This window comes from Bos mutus, chromosome 2 (assembly GCF_027580195.1).
Source record: "Bos mutus isolate GX-2022 chromosome 2, NWIPB_WYAK_1.1, whole genome shotgun sequence".
NCBI classification, from domain to species: domain Eukaryota; kingdom Metazoa; phylum Chordata; class Mammalia; order Artiodactyla; family Bovidae; genus Bos; species Bos mutus.
Window position 1 is genome coordinate 99,380,939 of NC_091618.1, and position 18,967 is coordinate 99,399,905.

An 18,967-nucleotide genomic window follows, 5' to 3' on the forward strand; every position below is an offset into this window, starting at 1 on the left:
AACTGAGGCTTAAGAGAAGTGAACTTCCTAGAGCATACTAAATGGCTGAATGGAATTCAAATCCAGACACTCTGACTCTAGAGTTTAGCCCTCAACTACTGTACCAAATCCCTTTATGATTAAAGAATGATCTTGGAACAGGATTATAATACCATGTGGTTTTGTTCCTTCAAACTTTCAGAGAAAGATAACTTCCCAGGCTGAGTCATAATCTCAAAACACAAAGGCAGAAAACTACCTAGTTCATCTGATGAAGCTGACACAATCAGAAAAAAAAATCTAACAGTATGGCATTAAAAAATTAACTCTATGAACAGAGATGAAAATATTCCCAAATAAAATTCTAACAAATCTAATTCAGTAGAGTAGTAAAATAATAATCCACTTTCAGTAATTAGGTTTTATTACTGAAATTAGGTTTTATTTAGGATTCAGTAATTAGGTTTTATTTAGGAGATAAAAATGGTTTTAACACAATATCTATCAATGGGCCACACATCCATGGGCCTAATGGGAAAAACTATATTACACAATTTTAATAGATGTTGAAAATAAATTTTAGAAAATCTACTACTTATCCTTGAATAAAAATTTAAGATAAACTAGTTACAGAATGATATATCTTGAACAAAAAGTACACATCAAATATAAAAATGAAAGACTATAGGACAAAGATAGTCCTATTAGAGTCCAGATCAAGTGTAAGATATTATTTAATACTCCTGGTATTTACCATGGTTCTGGAAGTCTTACCACATGTAGTGAAGTGTGAACTGTTATTTGCAAATTATGATTATCTAATTAGAAAACCCAATAAAATCTAGTGAAAAACTCTGAGTAGTAAGAGTTTTTAGTAAGAGGGATACCTATGAAATAAATGTACAAAAATTCCCAAACAATAGGTTTCCTATACATCAATAAGAAAATTTTTAAAAGCTGCCATTCTCAATGGCAATAAGAAAGATAATTTCTATGAAAACATCACTGAGGAATTTAAAAGGAAGGCTTGAATTAGTGGAGAGACATGTTACACCATATTCTTGAGGAAAGATTAATAAAGAGATATCAGTTCTTCCTAAAATTTTGTCAAATTCTCACCAAATATTTGCTGTTTAATTGTTTAGAGTGGAAATTAAGTAAACAATTCTAGTTTGCCTTGAAGAATAGACATAACAGCTAAAAATTTTTAAAAGCAAATAATAAAGGATAACTAATCCTATTATATTTTTTTGAAATATGGGAACATGGTAGTATTTAGAGCAGTGTGAGAGCTATACAGGAGTATGTCTCATACATAGATGCACACATACACACACACACTTCACATATGATAAAGAAGGCATTCTATATTGATTTTAACAAATGGAAGTATATGCAATAAATGATGCCAGAAAATTGGCCAGGATTAAGGAACAGGATTAAGTACCCATTGACAATATATACCATATACCATTGATGGAACATGTTGTCAGAATAAAAAGGCAAGCTATAAAACAAAATGAAGAAAATAAAGGCATATACTTAACTAACTAACATTATAACCTTAAAAGAGTGGAGAAAAAAGGAAATAAATAGAGTTAAACATGCAACAAAAAAACAAAACTTATTTCTGTAATATTTTTGTTATTTAGAAAAATCCTATGAAAATATTTGCAGTAAATACAAGAAACACAGGGTTTGCACAGTTAATGTTTGCACAGTCATAAAAACAGTAAGAACTACAACAAGACTTTGACAGATAAATTTTCAAAGAATAAAAAATTCACATTTGATGAAATTAAAATTATTACTGAATTTATATGCTTTTATTAGAAATCAGAGAAATAGAAATCTAACAAATGCTTTTACTAGAAATCAGAAAATATGATATCACTTAAACTAACAAATTAGCAAGCATCTTTAAAGATAATGCTCCTTAGAGCACTTTAGTAGAGGCAATGTAGTAAAGAAGCTAAGAATACTGCCTCTACAGACTCAGATTTAAAAACCAACTCTGCATGTATACCCTGAATGACTTCTGGCAAGTTATGTGACTCTCTGTCTCTGCATTTCTAAGATAGGAGAGGAGTGCAGACTGTTTCACATTTTTTGTGCAGATCAAATGAAATGATACATGTGATGCATTAGTAGAATGTATGACACATTCGCTGCTCAATAAATGTTGGAAATTATTAATATACTGGTATAAGTTATGACCAACCTAGATAGCATATTCAAAAGCAGAGACATTACTTTGCCAACAAAGGTTCGTCTAGTCAAGGCTATGGTTTTTCCTGTGGTCATGTATGGATGTGAGAGTTGGACTGTGAAGAAAGCTGAGCGCCGAAGAATCGATGCTTCTGAACTGTGGTGTTGGAGAAGGCTCCTGAGAGTCCCTTGGACTGCAAGGAGATCCAACCAGTCCATTCTGAAGGAGATCAGCCCTGGGATTTCTTTGGAAGAAATGATGCTAAAGCTGAAACTCCAGTACTTTGGACACCTCATGCGAAGAGTTGACTCATTGGGAAAGACTCTGATGCTGGGAGGGATTGGGGGCAAGAGGAGAAGGGGACGACAGGATGAGATGGCTGGATGGCATCACTGACTCGATGGATGTGAGCCTGGGTGAACTCCGGGAGTTGGTGATGGACAGGGAGGCCTGGCGTGCTGCGATTAATGGGGTCGCAAAGAGTCGGACACGACTGAGCGACTGATCTGATCTGATCTGATGAACAGAAGAGTAATCACAACACAATGCTGACAAAAAAATAAACTCATAAACCTTCCTGGAAAGCAATTTGTTAACCAGAGTTTTGTAACTACTTATATCTTTTGATCTGGCTACCTAAATCTATCCTAAGGAGGTAACCTGAAATATATAGCAAAGATTATACACAAAGATGTTAACTGCAGCTATTTAAGATTATGCAAAACTGAAAACAATGGAAACACCCAGCATTGTTTAGGTAAATGATGGCATATATATCAAGAAATATTGTGCAACCATCAAAATGGTTATCAAGTATATCCTTAAATGGCATAAGAAACTATTGATACTTATATAATACTAAATGAGAAAAGTAGATACAATAGTATATACTCTTATCTATGTCAAGAAGACAGTGTATAGAAAAGTCCTAGAAGAAAAAGGCTGAAATATTCATTGTGATTCCCTAGATCAGGATTCAAATATGGTTTGAGATTCATTTAGTAGGTCATGAAATCACTTCAGTGGATCCTGATTCTTAGTTGTGATAATGAAATAGAATAGGATAGAATACAGAGAATAGATTGACTATACTAGACTAAAGCAGACTAGAATAGAAAGCAATATAAGCTCTAAGGGTAAGTATTACCCGAAATTTTTGTTTCAATTCAGTATTATATTTATATCTATGTGCTAAATGGTTCTTTAAATGTGTTTCTTACTATGGGGCATAAGTTAAAAGTTTAAAAGCTACCAGCCTAAATAAGGGAGAAGGCAATGGCACCCCACTCCAGTACTCTTGCCTGGAGAATCCCAGGGATGGGGGAGTCTGGTGAGCTGCCATTCTTGGGGTCCCACAGAGTCAGACATGACTGAAGTGACTTAGCAGCAGCAGCAGCAGCCTAAATATAAGCAGGATGTAGGTTGATATTTTTCTTTATGTTGTTTACTCTTTTATAAATTCCAAATTTTCTATAATAACCGAGCATTATTTTGATATTTTCTTTGTAATAATTACATGTTTCAGTGCCCTTTGCCATCAAAGTCAATCTTGAGCAAAGTTCCATTGCATCAGTTATATCACTTAATGTCATCTAGCATGTACTTTTGGAATTCAATTTTAACCTCTTAATAATTTTTGCTTTCTGTGCAAAAGGTGGTTTGTATCCAGCAAATAAGGAAGACAGAAGCAATGGACAGTAATATCATGATACAGGATCAGATCAGATCAGTCGCTCAGTTGTGTCCGACTCTTTGCGACCCCATGAGTCGCAGCACGCCAGGCCTCCCTGTCCATCACCAACTCCCGGAGTTCACCCAGACTCACGTCCATCGAGTCAGTAATGCCATCCAGCCATCTTATCCTCTGTCGTCCCCTTCTCCTTCTGCCCCCAATCCCTCCCAGCATCAGAGTCTTTTCCAATGAGTCAACTTTTCACATGAGGTGTCCAAAGTACTGGAGTTTCAGCTTTAGCATCATTCCTTCCAAAGAAATCCCAGGGCTGATCTCCTTCAGAATGGACTGGTTGGATCTCCTTGCAGTCCAAGGGACTCTCAAGAGTCTTCTCCAACACCACAGTTCAAAAGCATCAATTCTTCAGTGCTCAGCCTTCTTCACAGTCCAACTCTCACATCCATACATGACCACAGGAAAAACCATAGCCTGGACTAGACGAACCTTTGTTGGCAAAGTAATGTCTCTGCTTTTGAATATGCTATCTAGGTTGGTCATAACTTTCCTTCCAAGGAGTAAGCGTCTTTTAATTTCATGGCTGCAGTCACCATCTGTAGTGATTTTGGAGCCCAGAAAAACAAAGTCTGACACTGTTACCACTGTTTCCCCATCTATTTCCCATGAAGTGGTGGGACCGGATGCCATGATCTTTGTTTTCTGAATGTTGAGCTTTAAGCCAACTTTTTCACTCTCCACTTTCACTTTCATCAAGAGGCTTTTTAGTTCCTCTTCACTTTCTGCCACAAGGGTGGTGTCATCTGCATATCTGAAGCTATTGATATTTCTCCCTGCAGTCTTGATTCCAGCCTGTGTTTCTTCCAGTCCAGCGTTTCTCATGATGTACTCTGCATATAAGTTAAATAAACAGGGTGACAATATATAGCCTTGACGAACTCCTTTTCCTATTTGGAACCAGTCTGTTGTTCCATGTCCAGTTCTAACTGTTGCTTCCTGACCTGCATACAAATTTCTCAAGAGGCAGATCAGGTGGTCTGGTATCCCCATCTCTTTCAGAATTTTCCACAGTTTATTGTGATCCACACAGTCAAAGGCTTTAGCATAGTCAATAAAGCAGAAATAGATGTTTCTCTGGAACTCTCTTGCTTTTCCCATGATCCAGCGGATGTTGGCAATTTGATCTCTGGTTCCTCTGCCTTTTCTTAAATCAGCTTGAACATCAGGAAGTTCATGGTTCACATATTGCTGAAGCCTAGCTTGGAGAATTTTGAGCATTACTTTACTAGCGTGTGAGATGAGTGCAATCGTGCAGTAGTTTGAGCATTCTTTGGCATTGCCTTTCTTTGGGATTGGAATGAAAACTGACCTCCTCCAGTCCTGTGGCCACTGCTGAGTTTTCCAAATTTGCTGGCATATTGAGTGAAGCACTTTCACAGCATCATCTTTCAGGATTTGGAATAGCTCAACTGGAATTCCATCACCTCCACTAGCTTTGTTCGTAGTGATGCTTTCTAAGGCCCACTTGACTTCACATTCCAGGATGTCTGGCTCTAGGTCAGTGATCACACCATCGTAATTATCTGGGTCGTGAAGATCTTTTTTGTACAGTTCTTCTGTGTATTCTTGCCATCTCTTCTTAATATCTTCTGCTTCTGTTAGGTCCATACCATTTCTGTCCTTTATCGAGCTCATCTTTGCATGAAATGTTCCTTTGGTATCTCTGATTTTCTTGAAGAGATCCCTAGTCTTTCCCATTCTGTTGTTTTCCTCTATTTCTTTGCATTGATCTCTGAAGAAGGCTTTCTTATCTCTTCTTGCTATTCTTTGGAACTCTGCATTCAGATGTTTATATCTTTCCTTTTCGCTTCTCTTCTTTTCACAGCTATTTGTAAGGCCTCCCCAGACAGCCATTTTGCTTTTTTGCATTTCTTTTCTATGGGAATGGTCTTAATCCCTGTCTCCTGTACAATGTCACGAACCTCCGTCCATAGTTCATCAGGCACTCTATCTATCAGATCTAGTCCCTTAAATCTATTTCTCACTTCCACTGTATAATCATAAGGGATTTGATTTAGGTCATACCTGAATGGTCTAGTGGTTTAATAATGCCTTCTTCCCTTCTACAGCTTCTTTACATTTAGATCTTTGGGAAAAATGATCACCAATCACCAATTTTGTACTTTTTACCTCAGAAGACTAAATCTGACAGCTCTAAATTCCAAAATGATAAATAAAGCCTTTATATTAGCTTTTATTTGCAGCTCACTATTGATGGTTTCGGGTTTCCCTGGTGGCTCAGACGGTAAAGAATCCACCTGCAATGTGGGAAATATGGCTTTGATCCCTGAGTGGGGAAGATCTCCTGGAGGAGGGCATGGCAGCCCATGCCAGTATTCTTGCCTGGAAAATTCCATGGACAGAGGAGCCTGGTGGGTTACAGTCCATGGGGTCGCAAAGAGTCGGACACAACTGAGTGACTAAGCACACTGAAGGTTTTACATGGTTATAAAATAAGTGCTATGGAATCTGATGCTACTATGAAAAACTAGGGCCCCTACACAAAGGCTGGGGAAGCTATGCTGTTGTTCTTCTTGTGACAGCTTTCATAGACAAAATTCATAGATGGTATAATTCACCCATTTAAAGTATACACTCTGTAGTTTTCAGTATATTCACAGAGTTGTGCAACCATCACCCTCAGTCAATCTTAGAACATTTTCACCACCGTAGAAAGAAACCCCATATGCTTCAGCCATCACTGCCTATCCTTCTAGTTTCCTTAGTCTCTGGTAAACAGTAATTTATTTTCTATCTTTATAGATTTGCCTATTTGGATGTTTCATATCAATGGACTCATAAAATAGGCCATTGTTCTTAACCCAATAATTTATGAGAGACTCAGATATTTCATAGAGCTACACACTGTACTGATTAAAAGAACAAACAAACTTACATTTGGTGGTATTCGAAGCCTCCGACCGACCAATAATGGGTGAAAGTTACTGTATGTCAGCTCTCTGTTATCCATCCATTTCTTTATCTTTTCATAAGCAGTCCAGCGCAAACCAATCCATAAAGAAGCTTCCATATCCGGAAGCAGGGATGTAATAAAATCTGTCAGAAAGATACATATTTTTTTTTAAAAAAGAATTTGACTTACTGAAATTAAAGGTATACTAAAAATGTCAATGAATACTTTGAGCTTATCTAACTATCAAGATAATCTTTGATTATCACCTCTATAAAAAGTAATTTAATAAAATTCTTTTTATATGTTAATTCCCCACATCTTGCCAACAGGAACTTGGCCCCTGGATCAGAATAAAACATGTTTACAGAACATTTCTGCTACCTTGCTCTCTCTGGCTCAACACTGAAGGAAGGGTTCCACCATAGGTATGACAAATATCACTGGCTTCAGAAAACGTGACAGATTTGGGGTTGATCCTTAGAAAACACTACAAACAAAGAACACACACAAAGTATAAAATTTCGGATAAATGAAAGTTCATATAGGAAGTAAATGCCTTATCTTTTAGAGAGCTGTTAATTTTCTGTCTGTAAGGTATGGAAATGTGCAAAGCAGTGTCATAAGAATGCAGACCTATACTCTCAATTTAAGCAGTCTTTGAACTATTTTTTAAAACATTTCCCATTTACTGAGTACTTCCTTGTGCTAAACACTTTGCACAGCATTATCTCATTGAATTCTCACAACAAATGGGGAAATGGAAGCATAGGAACATTAAGAAACTTTACCCATAAGTGAAATAGCCATAGCATGGTCAGCATTTAAACTCTGCTCCATTTGATTTCAAATATGTATTCTTTACCATTGCTGCTGCTAAGTTGCTTCAGTCGTGTCCGACTCTGTGTGACCCTATAGACAGGAGCCCACCAGGCTCCCCAGTCCCTGGGATTCTCAGGCAAGAATACTGGAGTGGGTTGCCATTTCCTTCTCCAATTCTTTACCATTACCTTATATTAAAAAAAAAAAAAAAACACATATTAAAAGAAATCATTCCATTGTCTCTTGGCAGTATATTTTAATTCAAAGGGGGGGAAAGGGATTAAGAGAGACAAACTATCAAACTAAAATAAATAAGTCACAGGGATGTTATCTATAGCAAAGGGATTATAATCAATTTTATACTAACTTTGTATGGTACATAATCTATAGAAATATCTGATCACTATATTGAACACCTGAAATTAATATACTATTTTCAGTAAACTATACTTCAATAAAACAAACAAAAACTCTACAAATTTATATCAACTATGTAAATTAATCTAGTCCTAGCACCTTGGGGGGGAAAAGATTATTTTAATTTTAAAAAGTCAAAATATATCCCTAATATTTTAAATTTACTACAGACGCTTTCAGTTGCCAGACCCATCTCTTCCTTTTTCTGTTTGATATTATTGTCATGTTACTGTGTAGTAGTATGGCCCAAATTATGTTCCTTGAAACATTCTACAAAAACTTTTTTTTCAGCCTCCTTACAGACAAGAGTGGCCAGAGAGATATAAAGTCATTGGGGGACTTCTAGAAAAGACTCCGCAAACAAACACCCTGAACTTGAGCTTGGAAGCTTCAAGTTAAGGATGGTAGAGCAAAAAAAAAAAAAAAAAAAAAAGGATGGTAGAGCAGAAAGACAAAGGGAAGTCTGGTTTTGAAGACCACAGAGCTTTCATACCAACCCCAGCCTGCTTATCTTCAAATTTCTTTTATCTGAGAGAATAAATGTTTTAGCATACTGTAGTAATTTCTCTTTTTAGCAGCCAGTCGCATTTCCTTAGATACATACACCAACATGAATTGTGCATCTCAAGGAGGCAAATATAGAATGTGGCACTTCCCAATCTATTTAATCATAAACCCTACACTGGAGGCAAGATCAATGATTAATATTTTGTTAGCATATGTGTATATTCCCCAAAAGCAGTTTGGGCAATGTTGATTTAATTTGATTGATAAATGCTGCTTGGATGTTTTCCTTAAGGAGGAAAATTTATCAGCCAGAAATTCAGTCAGTTTTCTACATGCCAAAGAGATAGTCCTGACTAGTTAACAGACTATTCATTGGAAGATCAACTTCAGCAATTTAAGTGTTAGCAGCAATGGAACAGGAACATGGTATTCTGAAAGGCCAGCTGCTGCTGCTGCTGCTAAGTCGCTAGGCGTGACTAACTTGAGAGTAACTCCATTTCTGAAAATGTAGAGAATCAGGTGAGATACTGAAATATGCAGAGTCTATCTTAGTGAAGTTACTTGGGATGTCATTCTGCCATGGGCCATATAACCTTCATGAAAGCAATCATCATCTGCACAATGTAGCAATTCCCTTTTTACCTTGTTCTGAAAAGTAATCCAATCCCCAGAGCACTGCACTTTAGCTGCAGAATCTGGACTATATTTTTCTAATGAAGATACATTGTGTTTTTCACAGACAAAGGGCAAGTTGGTACTACAGTCTGCAGGTTTTCGTAAATCTGAGAAGTGAAAAGCAAGATTACTGTGGTGATAATTTTCCATTCAGCACATTTTTAAAAACAATCCAGTAGTAAAGAAAGTCTCTTTAAATCAATATTTCCCAAATGGTTAAAGTATATTCCTTTTATTCCCTAGCTATTTTTCCTATTATTACTCATTTCAATAGGTTGTAGCATATCAATATTGCTTATAAAAACGCAAAAACTTGGTGTACTTCCTAGTGGCAGGAAATAGAGAGATGAAGGCTCTTGGGGAGGGGGATAGAGACCTAAACTATACTTTAGAACTGCTGCCTGCTTATCTTTGTGAATTTGTCTATACCCTCATCAGTTAGGAAAGGGTAAGTAACTGCTTTAGCAACTCAGTCACATCTGACTCTTTGTGATGCCATGGACTATACAGTCCATGGAATTCTCCAGGGTAGAATACTGGAATGGGTAGCCTGTCCCTTCACCAGGGGATCTTCCCAACCCTGAGATCGAACCCAGGTCTCCCTCATTGCAGGCAGATTCTTTTACCAGCTGAGCCACAAGGGAAGCCCATGAATACTGGAGTGGGTATCCTATCCCTTCTCCAGCATTTTTTCCCGATCCAGGAATCAAACTGGGGTCTCCTGCATTGCAGGAAGATTCTTTACCAACTGAGATATGAGGGAAGCTCAACTGCTTTAGGATAAAGGAAGTCAAAATATTCTCAGTGAAAAGTACCTTTACTTGCATTTGGAACTTGAGCTATTGTCATTAGCAATAAATCAGAACAAGATGAAGCTACCACATGTATAATCAAAAAGAAAACAAGATTAAGGTAGTAATTGAAGCTGAAGTTCATATATTACACAATCAACATTAAAGGATTTAGAATTAACCTTACCATTAAACCAAGTCTTGGCAGACAGGTAAAAGCATTCCTCTCCAAACATTATAGGAAAGTGATGCCATGGGTCTCGTGAACTGAAAGAAGATGAGAGATGTGACAGCTTGCAATGTAGTTACATGTTCCATCTTGGGCTTTACTGTAAGCAATTTTAATTCTAAATTTAATGTTAGGCCATTATTTTATACTACTTTTTTCTTGATGCTCATTTGCAAAAGGATTTGGTTTCTCAGTCTCGGTAGTTTAAGGACTAATGTTCAAAACTAATTATAAATAACTGCTCCATATAGTATTAAATAAAAGGGGATTTGGGACAGATTCTTTTACATGATAACTTTACAAAGGCAGCATCAAAGATGTCACATACTATATAAAACGATGTGATTTCAGCTGTTCAGTAGTTCTCACCCACCATTTCTGCTCATCACTAGATATCTGAAAAAAACAATGCAAAAACAAAACAACCAAGTGAACACCTACCCTTACATGTGCTAACTTTTCTAGGAGAGTTTTGATTTAAATACCCTGGCTTATCAAAATCACAAACCGCTAAAATTTCTGAATATTCATTACTTTGTTTACTAAATTACATAAACTGGGTCCTTTCACTGAAGGAAGTAATTTAGAAATTATTCACATGCCCTATTTTGTATACAGAAAACATGGTCACTGTGATTGTGGACATACATTAATGGAACATATAATATTCTACTGCTACCAATTATAAATTTTAAAATATACAAATTACTTTTCCTCTAAAAAACTATTTTGCAGAGTTAGTTATGCTTAGAAACAGAATTTCAAGTTAACTGCTGCTGCTAAGTTGCTTCAGTCATGTCCGACTCTGTGCGACCCCATAGATGACAGCCCACCAGGCTCCCCTGTCCCTGAGATTCTCCAGGCAAGAACGCTGCTACAAAGTTATAATAACTTTTGATGCTCATCTTATCAGTTGACATTTATAATTAATCTTGAATATTTTAAAACATTATACAGTTCTATTTAAAATTTTTCTAACATGCAGTGATGAACTTACAGGTTGTTAGGCAAATTTCACCTGAGAGGAACATTCAACTTTTGTACATGTTAAAAATTTTTAACAGAATAAATACAGTTTCTCAGGCGGCTTAGTGGTAAAGCATCTGCCTGCCAATGCAGGAGCCACAGGTTCTGGGCCCAGGTTCAATCCTTGGGCACAGAAGACCCCCTGGAGGAGGCAACGGCCACCCACTCCAGTCTTCTTGTCTGAAGAATCCCATGGATGGAGGAAGCCTGGTCCATGGGGTCAGGCTAATGCAGAAACAACTGAGCACACATGCCCAACAGAATAAATATAAAAATTAAAATACATGCTTTTAAATTACATTTGCTATCTTGTTTTTGATGGCTCTTAGTCCTGTAAAAGATGTTAAACTAGCCAGAGAACTGTGATTACTATCACAATACAGAACAGCTTCTTCATAGCTTAAGCGGGGATCAGCAACAAACCAATATTCACTCCCTTCTACTACAACTGGAGGTCCATGAATTCCAGCACGCTCTAAAGAAGAAGAAGAATAGCAGAGTCAGGACTGCATAAACTCAACTGCACCCTCTCAGCATGCGAGAATACTCAAAACTATTTATAAATAGTAATCCATTTAGATTACTGGCTCTCTTTGCCCAGGGCAGTTCTGCCTGGAAGGATTCAAGGATTTCTGAGCCAGTGAGTGGCTCTTGTACGCTTCTGCACTCATGAAGAAGGCTAAATCCAGCCTTAGAGTCTCATCCCACACCAGCCAATCACCTTCTCTCCTTGCAGATACTTCATTGCATTTGAAGACATAATAGAGAAGAAGCTGGCACTTGGACCTGGGCTTAAATAGTTAACTAAATACACCACTGAAAAGGTAAAAGCAACTTTGGATACATTTTAGTTTTCTTCACTCACCTGGATTGTACCAGTCTGGTATTTTTAGAGTATGACCTGTATAAGAAAACAAGTGGCTTAAGTTTAGTATTCAACAGACCACAGCATACTTGCAATTTTGCTGAGATTTGTTGATTTCTGGGCAAACCATCTCCTTTCATGTTATGATCACCTCAGTTTGAAATTTTGCGGGGCCTATGCTAAAGCTGTTTTTGTGGCAACTGAAAAGGCAGATTTGTTAAATATTAATACAGTATAACTAGCAGTTCTCTACCTTATATTGTGGAAGTCATAAAAGAAGACTAGATGGATAAAATATAGTTAATAATTAGAAAACACAAATAAGTAAATGAATATATTGTATATATTACATTACATAGGAATATGCAAGATAATCATCACTGTAGGATGAAGTTGCTCAGGAACCACATCTCCATCTAATGCAATTTGAATATATTTAGGTTCGTAGAGTTTATTGTTTCCCAAATTACCCTTTGGAAAAAATGTTCAGTGATCCAGTACTGAAACTTTTGAGGAGAGACAAAACTGGGAGGAAAATAATAAAATTCACCCAGCAAGGATATATGCTAAGTCACTTCAGTCGTGTCTGACTCTGTGCGACCCCAGAGATGGTAGCCCACCAGGCTCCCCCGTCCCTGGGATTCTCCAGGCAAGAACACAGGAGTGGGTTGCCATTTCCTTCTCCAATGCATGAAAGTGAAAAGTGAAAGTGAAGTCGCTCAGTCGTGTCTGACTCTTAGCGACCCCATGGATTGCAGCCTAACAGGCTCCTCTGTCCATGTGATTTTCCAAGCAAGAGTACTGGAGTGGGGTGCCATTGCCTTCTCCGAAAGAAACTACAATACAGGGAGTTAAATTTTTTCTATGATATGCTTTTTTGCTAAAAAATACTTTAATAATTCTAAAAGTAATTTTGGAAGGAATGGGGGAGGACAGAAGAGCTGAATTATTATTGCAGGGTCTCTGATTAGTGCTTTTTGTCCAATCCAGTGAGGTAATTAAAGATTTATAAGAATATACATATAAATGAATCACTCTGCTGTACACCTGAAACTAACACAATATTGTACATCAACTATACTTCAAGAAAAAAAAATTGAATTAAAAAAACCAAAAGATTTATAATAGAAATCAAGGTGATAAAAATAACATTCAGCCGGGGATCATATCATTCAAGAAAAAGATCAAGAAAACCGCTTGTTTAAGCCAAGGTAATATAATCAAATTATATTCATAATATCCTATTCTTAGTAACAGAAATACTCAGTATAAGTATTACAAAAACAAGTCTTGGCATGTATTCAACACCATCATTTGCCAAACATTGTGTTAGGTGCTTCACAATCATGATTCTAAATTCTAAAAACTATTCTTAGGAAGATGGGTAAGGTATTTTGAAAGAAGAAGGAAATGAAGCTTATTGAATGAAGCAAGGATATATGGTACCATACAAAGAATTACGGTCTTTGAAGCTGGGTGAGTCAGTGTCCAAATGCCCTGACTCTTTGCTGCTGGGCTACTTGGGATCAGTTGCTTAACTCTCTGAGCCTCAACTTTCTATTTTATAAAAACGAAACTCTCCCACCTAACTCCCAAAGACAGTGTGAAGATCACGTAAGATCACGCTTACGTAAGCACCCCACACAGGGCCAGACACAGAGCAGTTCCCTCAGGATGCTAGTTGCTCCTCTCTCTTTACATTCTGGTCATAGGTCACACTGGTTTCAAGCCAAAGACATAATTTGATGAATTTTAGAAATGATAGGGTAAAATAGCTGTTCTTCATTTTGCTATGTATCAGGGCCAATGCATGAGAAGACTCTACTCCAAGGACTGCCTACATATCCAGCATCTGTGGTTTTTTCCTCTGACTCAGCCCTCTGTATACTGGATGATTTTCATTAGCAATGCTGCAGATCAGTTAAAAACAGTTTCTTGTTTGTAATCTTGTCTGTTCATTTGTATGTTGGGGGAAAGCTATGTTTAACCTTTACATTTCTTTACATTAGTGAGAAAAGCAAAATAAAAGGTGCCTTTTTACACAAGATTACAAACATGTTTGTGTGTACAAGGTATCAAGAAATACAATTCAACAAAGTTGTGTTTATAGGTCATTTTCCAAAAACTTTTTTGTGAACCTTATTTTTGATATAGTTATCTTGACTTAAAAAAATACTTAAAAAGTACATATATCAATAGTGATTATCATTTTTAAAAATTAGGCTGTTAAATTTTTTCTTTTAGAGAGGAGGGGACTAATTAGAACCAGATGGATGAGATAATAAAAAAGGCAAGTGCTAGAGAAAAGGTTGGGTGATTTGGGCTACTAAAGAGGTAAACTGCTTCAAGGAAATCAGAAAACACATTAATACAGAAGTATCTAGTTGAGCAGGTTTTGGCAGTTGTAATTACCAAGAAAATATCCACCTAGTGAATGAGACACACTGTAACTCAGAAATTTAGGAACTTTCAAAGGGAAGTTAACATAACATTTAAACCCTGGATCAAACCATCACTGATTGCTTCAAATGACTGAGACATCTGAAAGCTGAGACAGGTTGAGATGGGACATTCTTTAGTTTTAAATTTTATTTCTGCATTGGAGAGAGCAGGGATGCAATTATTTAAAATATTTATTTATTTCATTACTTGATTTATGTTTTCTAAGCAAATATAAATAAAAACAAAAAATATATTAAAAAGAAAACCACAGTTTTAATAGTATTTCCTGTGGTTACTGGATTGTCATTTCTAAGGTTTTCCCAGTGTAAACTCTAGGGTCTGTTTCACCACTCAAACATGAGGCAGGGGAACAGCTACCAGGAAAATAAAGAGCATACTTAACGAGCATACTTTGGAGGAAGCAAGGACACTTTCTGTGGCATGCCACGTGCCAAAGAATAATAGGAGTATCATAACTAATGCTTCAAGCCAGAGACATTGTCCAAGCTAATTATATATTAGTTACTTTGCCACTTGTTTGAAAGGTGTCCAAACTGATTTTCCTCTTTCAGGTTAGTCAATAATTAGGACTAACTCAGGTATACTTTTCCCTTTAGGAAAACCCCATCAACACATACACACATACACGCTTTCTTTTTCATTAATGATTCCCCAAGTCTGCCTTTGTGAAAGAGACTTGCCAGATACTCTACCAGATGTTGCATCTGAAGCTTTTTATTTTTTTTCTAATTTCTTTCTTTATTTGGCTGCTCCAGGCCTTTAGTTGTAGCATGTGGGATTTAGTTCCCTAACCAGGGATCGAACCCAGGACCCCTGTATTGGGAGTGCAGAGTATTAGCCACTGGATCATGACAGAAATACCTGAAGCTCTTTCAAAGGCAAGGTGGCTCTTCTTAGGAGAGAAGAACCATCTTCTAATAGGCAGTTCCATGAGATAATCTTTGGGTTCTTGGAGAACTTTTAAGAAGATATCCCTTTGGTTTCAATGAGCTGTCTACATTCAGTTCAGAAATTCATTTTGGAACTTTCTGTGCATTTACCATTATGTTAATTAATCTAATATATCTAAAATCTGCTTAACAATAATTTGGCAGTTAAAAATCTTAACATTTTCCTTAATATATCCTTGACATTTTCCTACTACAAAGTGAAATAAAAGGATATCTATTTATTATCTTTTCTCTTTTTTGTTACCAAGGGCTCTACTATCAAGCTAACTGATATTCTGAATTTGAAGGAGATAAACTTAAGTCATTTTGGGCTCACTGAAAATTGTTTCAAAACTGTAAAAAAATTTAGATTTGGGCCCTGCCCAAATTTGATTTCCTGACTTTTGCTTCATTCTTCCCAAGCTTGTCTTCATTTTACAACAAAATTATTAAATGATTAAATGGTTTAAATGATTCCTTTTACTTTGTCTCTTCTTTCACTTGGAATAATCTTTCATTCCAAGGCCTAATCTCCCTAAATTAGTCTTAGATGTTCTCTCCTACGCAAATTCTTTCATGATAAAAGAGGAAAGTAGTACCTAATTTCAAAAAGGCAGCCTTTTACTAGGGGTAGGAGAAGAGGGAGTCAGAGCATAAGATGGCTGGATGGCCATGGACATGAACTCGGGCAAACTTCAGGATGGAGAGGGACAGGGAGGCCTGGCATGCTTCAGTCCATGGGGTGGGAAAGAGTCGGACACGACTGTGTGACCAAACAACAATGACAACAGGAGTCAGGCAGGATGGAGCTTACTATATTAACTGTATAATCAAAGGCTTTCAAAACTATAATCATAGACTAAAATGCTCTCTTAGATACTCTGGATCAGCAGTCACAATATCCACGTGAGAAGACTGGGAAAAGGAATAACCACCACTTACCTTTTGGAATCTGACACACCCATTCGAGTTTTGCATCACAAGCAAAAGGCCTTAGATTCATATATTCTCTGTCATCATAAAAATACCAGCTTCTTCGCCATGGCCTTTGCATGACCTAAAGGAGGAAGAGGATTGTAGAATATTTACAAGTGGGTGCGGCCCTTATACAACACTAAACTGTTAATCTTATGGTCTTTAATTCTACTTTAGCTCTAGAACCTAAGATACATGTTTATGAATGAACACATGAAAGAATGCAGTGTGTAAGCAGTAAAATTTAAACTGCATTAAGCGGGAGCCTTCAGAGGTACTGATGAAGGAAATATAACATAGGGTCATGTTTATGTCCAAAATGCAAGTTACTGTTTGTTTGTTTTCTGTTTTTGTTGATGTGAAATAACAGAATCTTACAACTTTAAATTTTGGAAGGACGAAGCTAGAGAAGAATATTTGGTTCAGTGATTTCTAAACACCAGGCTGTGATCATAGTGGATCTGTGAAAAGTGACATAAAAGTTGGGCATCAGGGGCCCAAGTTTGTTCTTTGGTGTTGGTTTGTGTTCCTGGGGTACTGCCCTCCTCTATGTGATCTAAGGGGCTTCCCTGATGGCTCAGTTGGTAAAGAATCTGCCTGCAATTCAGGAGACCTGGGTTCGATCTCTGGGTAGGGAAGATCTCTTGGAGAATGGAATGGCTACCCACTCCAGTATTCTTGCCTGGAGAATTCCATGGATGGAGAAGTCCAGCGATGGCTCTCTACAAATTCCAGCCAGCAAACAACAGGGAAAGGTAAGGGGAGGACAAGATCTGGTAGGAGCATCCATCAGATTTTGGACTGTTTTGTCTCTTTTGAAAAAAAATTATTTATTTTTGTATTTGTTTATTTTGGGACTGCGCTGGGTCTTTGCTGATGCACATTTGTGGGCTTCCTCTAGTTGCAGTGAGCAGGGGTTATCCTTTGCTGCGGTGCGTGGGCTTCTAATTGTGGTGGCTTCTCTTACTGCAGAGCACAGGCTCTAGGTGTGGGGGCTTCCGGAGTTGCAGCACATGGGCTTCAGCAGTTGTGGCTTGAGGCTCTGGAGCATGTGGGTTTCAGTAGTTGTGGCACACAGGCCCAGGGGCCTTGCAGTACGTGGAATCTTCCCAGACCAGGAATCAAACCCACATCCCCTGCACTGGCAGGTGGATTCTCAACCACTGGACCACTAAGCAAGACTTGGACTGCTTTCTCTTAAGGGCAAGATTCTAGAGGGTACTGCGGTAGGTGAGGTAAGATTCTCCTTCCAGACACTGCCTTAGTTGGCCTTGCTCCTGATCAGTCTCTTCTATTTAGTTTTTTGGTAGGTTTTTCCAATCTCTTCACATATAGGGACTCAATTTATATCAAACATAGTTTATTGTATGAGTGTTCTAGAAACTTCACAAACTTCCATTGAATTTTCATTCTTTCATGTGTTAAACTGGGAATTCTATAAAAATGGCATGATACTATAGAGTGTTTTACTAAAAACAGTTCCTTTCAAACAGTGGTTTCCAAGGGACCTCTCAGTACTTTGTCTCAACGTTCTTGTAACATTTCTAGTCAATCATATTCTTGAATCTCTTTCTTGGGCTTACATAGCAAAGATGTTTCCTAGATGCCTCTTCCCTCTTCATCCTCTTACATTTTAAATGTTGGTAATCACCCTACATCCACGTCTTGGACTTCTGTGCTTTCTTTGGCCACAGCGCATGGCTTGCAAGAGCTCAGTTCCCTGACCAGGGATTGAACACAGACCATGGCAGTGAAAGCCAAGAACCCTAACCACTGGGCAACAAGGGAACTCTTTTTCAATGAACATTTTTCCTTCAACTCCAGTTTCTTGATTCTAACTTACCATAGGATATTTCATACTGCAAGCTTGGATTCAAAACATCAGTTAAAGCAAAGTGTACTACTATTTTCTCCATAAACAAAGACCCCCTTCTGACTGTTTCTTTACATGTCATAGAGCAGAGCAGACTCAGACATCTGGGTTTAAATTTCAGTTCTGTAATTATGCAAGTTACTCAGAGTTCACATTTCTTCCTCATGAGCTGGATATAGTAACAGTAACTACCTCATGTGTGTGTGTGTGTGTGTGTGTGTGTGTGTGTTTTAGTTGCTCTGCTGCTGCTGCTAAGTCGCTTCAGTCTTGTCCGACTCTGTGCGACCCCAGAGACGGCAGCCCACCAGGCTTCCCCGTCCCTGGGATTCTCCAGGCAAGAATACTGGAGTGGGTTGCCATTTCCTTCTCCAATGCATGAAAGTGAAAAGTGAAAGTGAAGTTGCTCAGTCATGTCCGACTCTAGCGACCCCATGGACTGTAGCCCACCAGGCTCCTCCGTCCATGGGATTTTCCAGGCAAAAGTACTGCAGTGGGATGCCATTGCCTTCTCCATTTAGTCGCTCAGTCATGTCCAACTCTTTGTGACTG

The 18,967-nt window shown here is 37.7% G+C and overlaps 1 protein-coding gene across 3 annotated transcripts in view; it reads right to left on the bottom strand.

Moving 5' to 3' along the window:
* The window catches only part of LY75 (lymphocyte antigen 75), a 124,797-nt gene that overhangs the window by 62,205 nt on the left and 43,625 nt on the right, over window positions 1–18,967 (bottom strand). For all 3 annotated transcript variants that reach the window (XM_014478675.2, XM_070357429.1, XM_070357426.1), the window contains exons 16-23: window positions 16,513–16,627; window positions 12,179–12,214; window positions 11,613–11,788; window positions 10,616–10,683; window positions 10,246–10,325; window positions 9,235–9,374; window positions 7,231–7,336; window positions 6,832–6,992 (exon numbers count right to left, since the gene is read on the bottom strand). In XM_014478675.2, coding sequence (XP_014334161.2) covers window positions 6,832–6,992; window positions 7,231–7,336; window positions 9,235–9,374; window positions 10,246–10,325; window positions 10,616–10,683; window positions 11,613–11,788; window positions 12,179–12,214; window positions 16,513–16,627 — 882 coding nt within the window. The remainder of the gene's footprint in view (window positions 1–6,831; window positions 6,993–7,230; window positions 7,337–9,234; window positions 9,375–10,245; window positions 10,326–10,615; window positions 10,684–11,612; window positions 11,789–12,178; window positions 12,215–16,512; window positions 16,628–18,967) is intronic.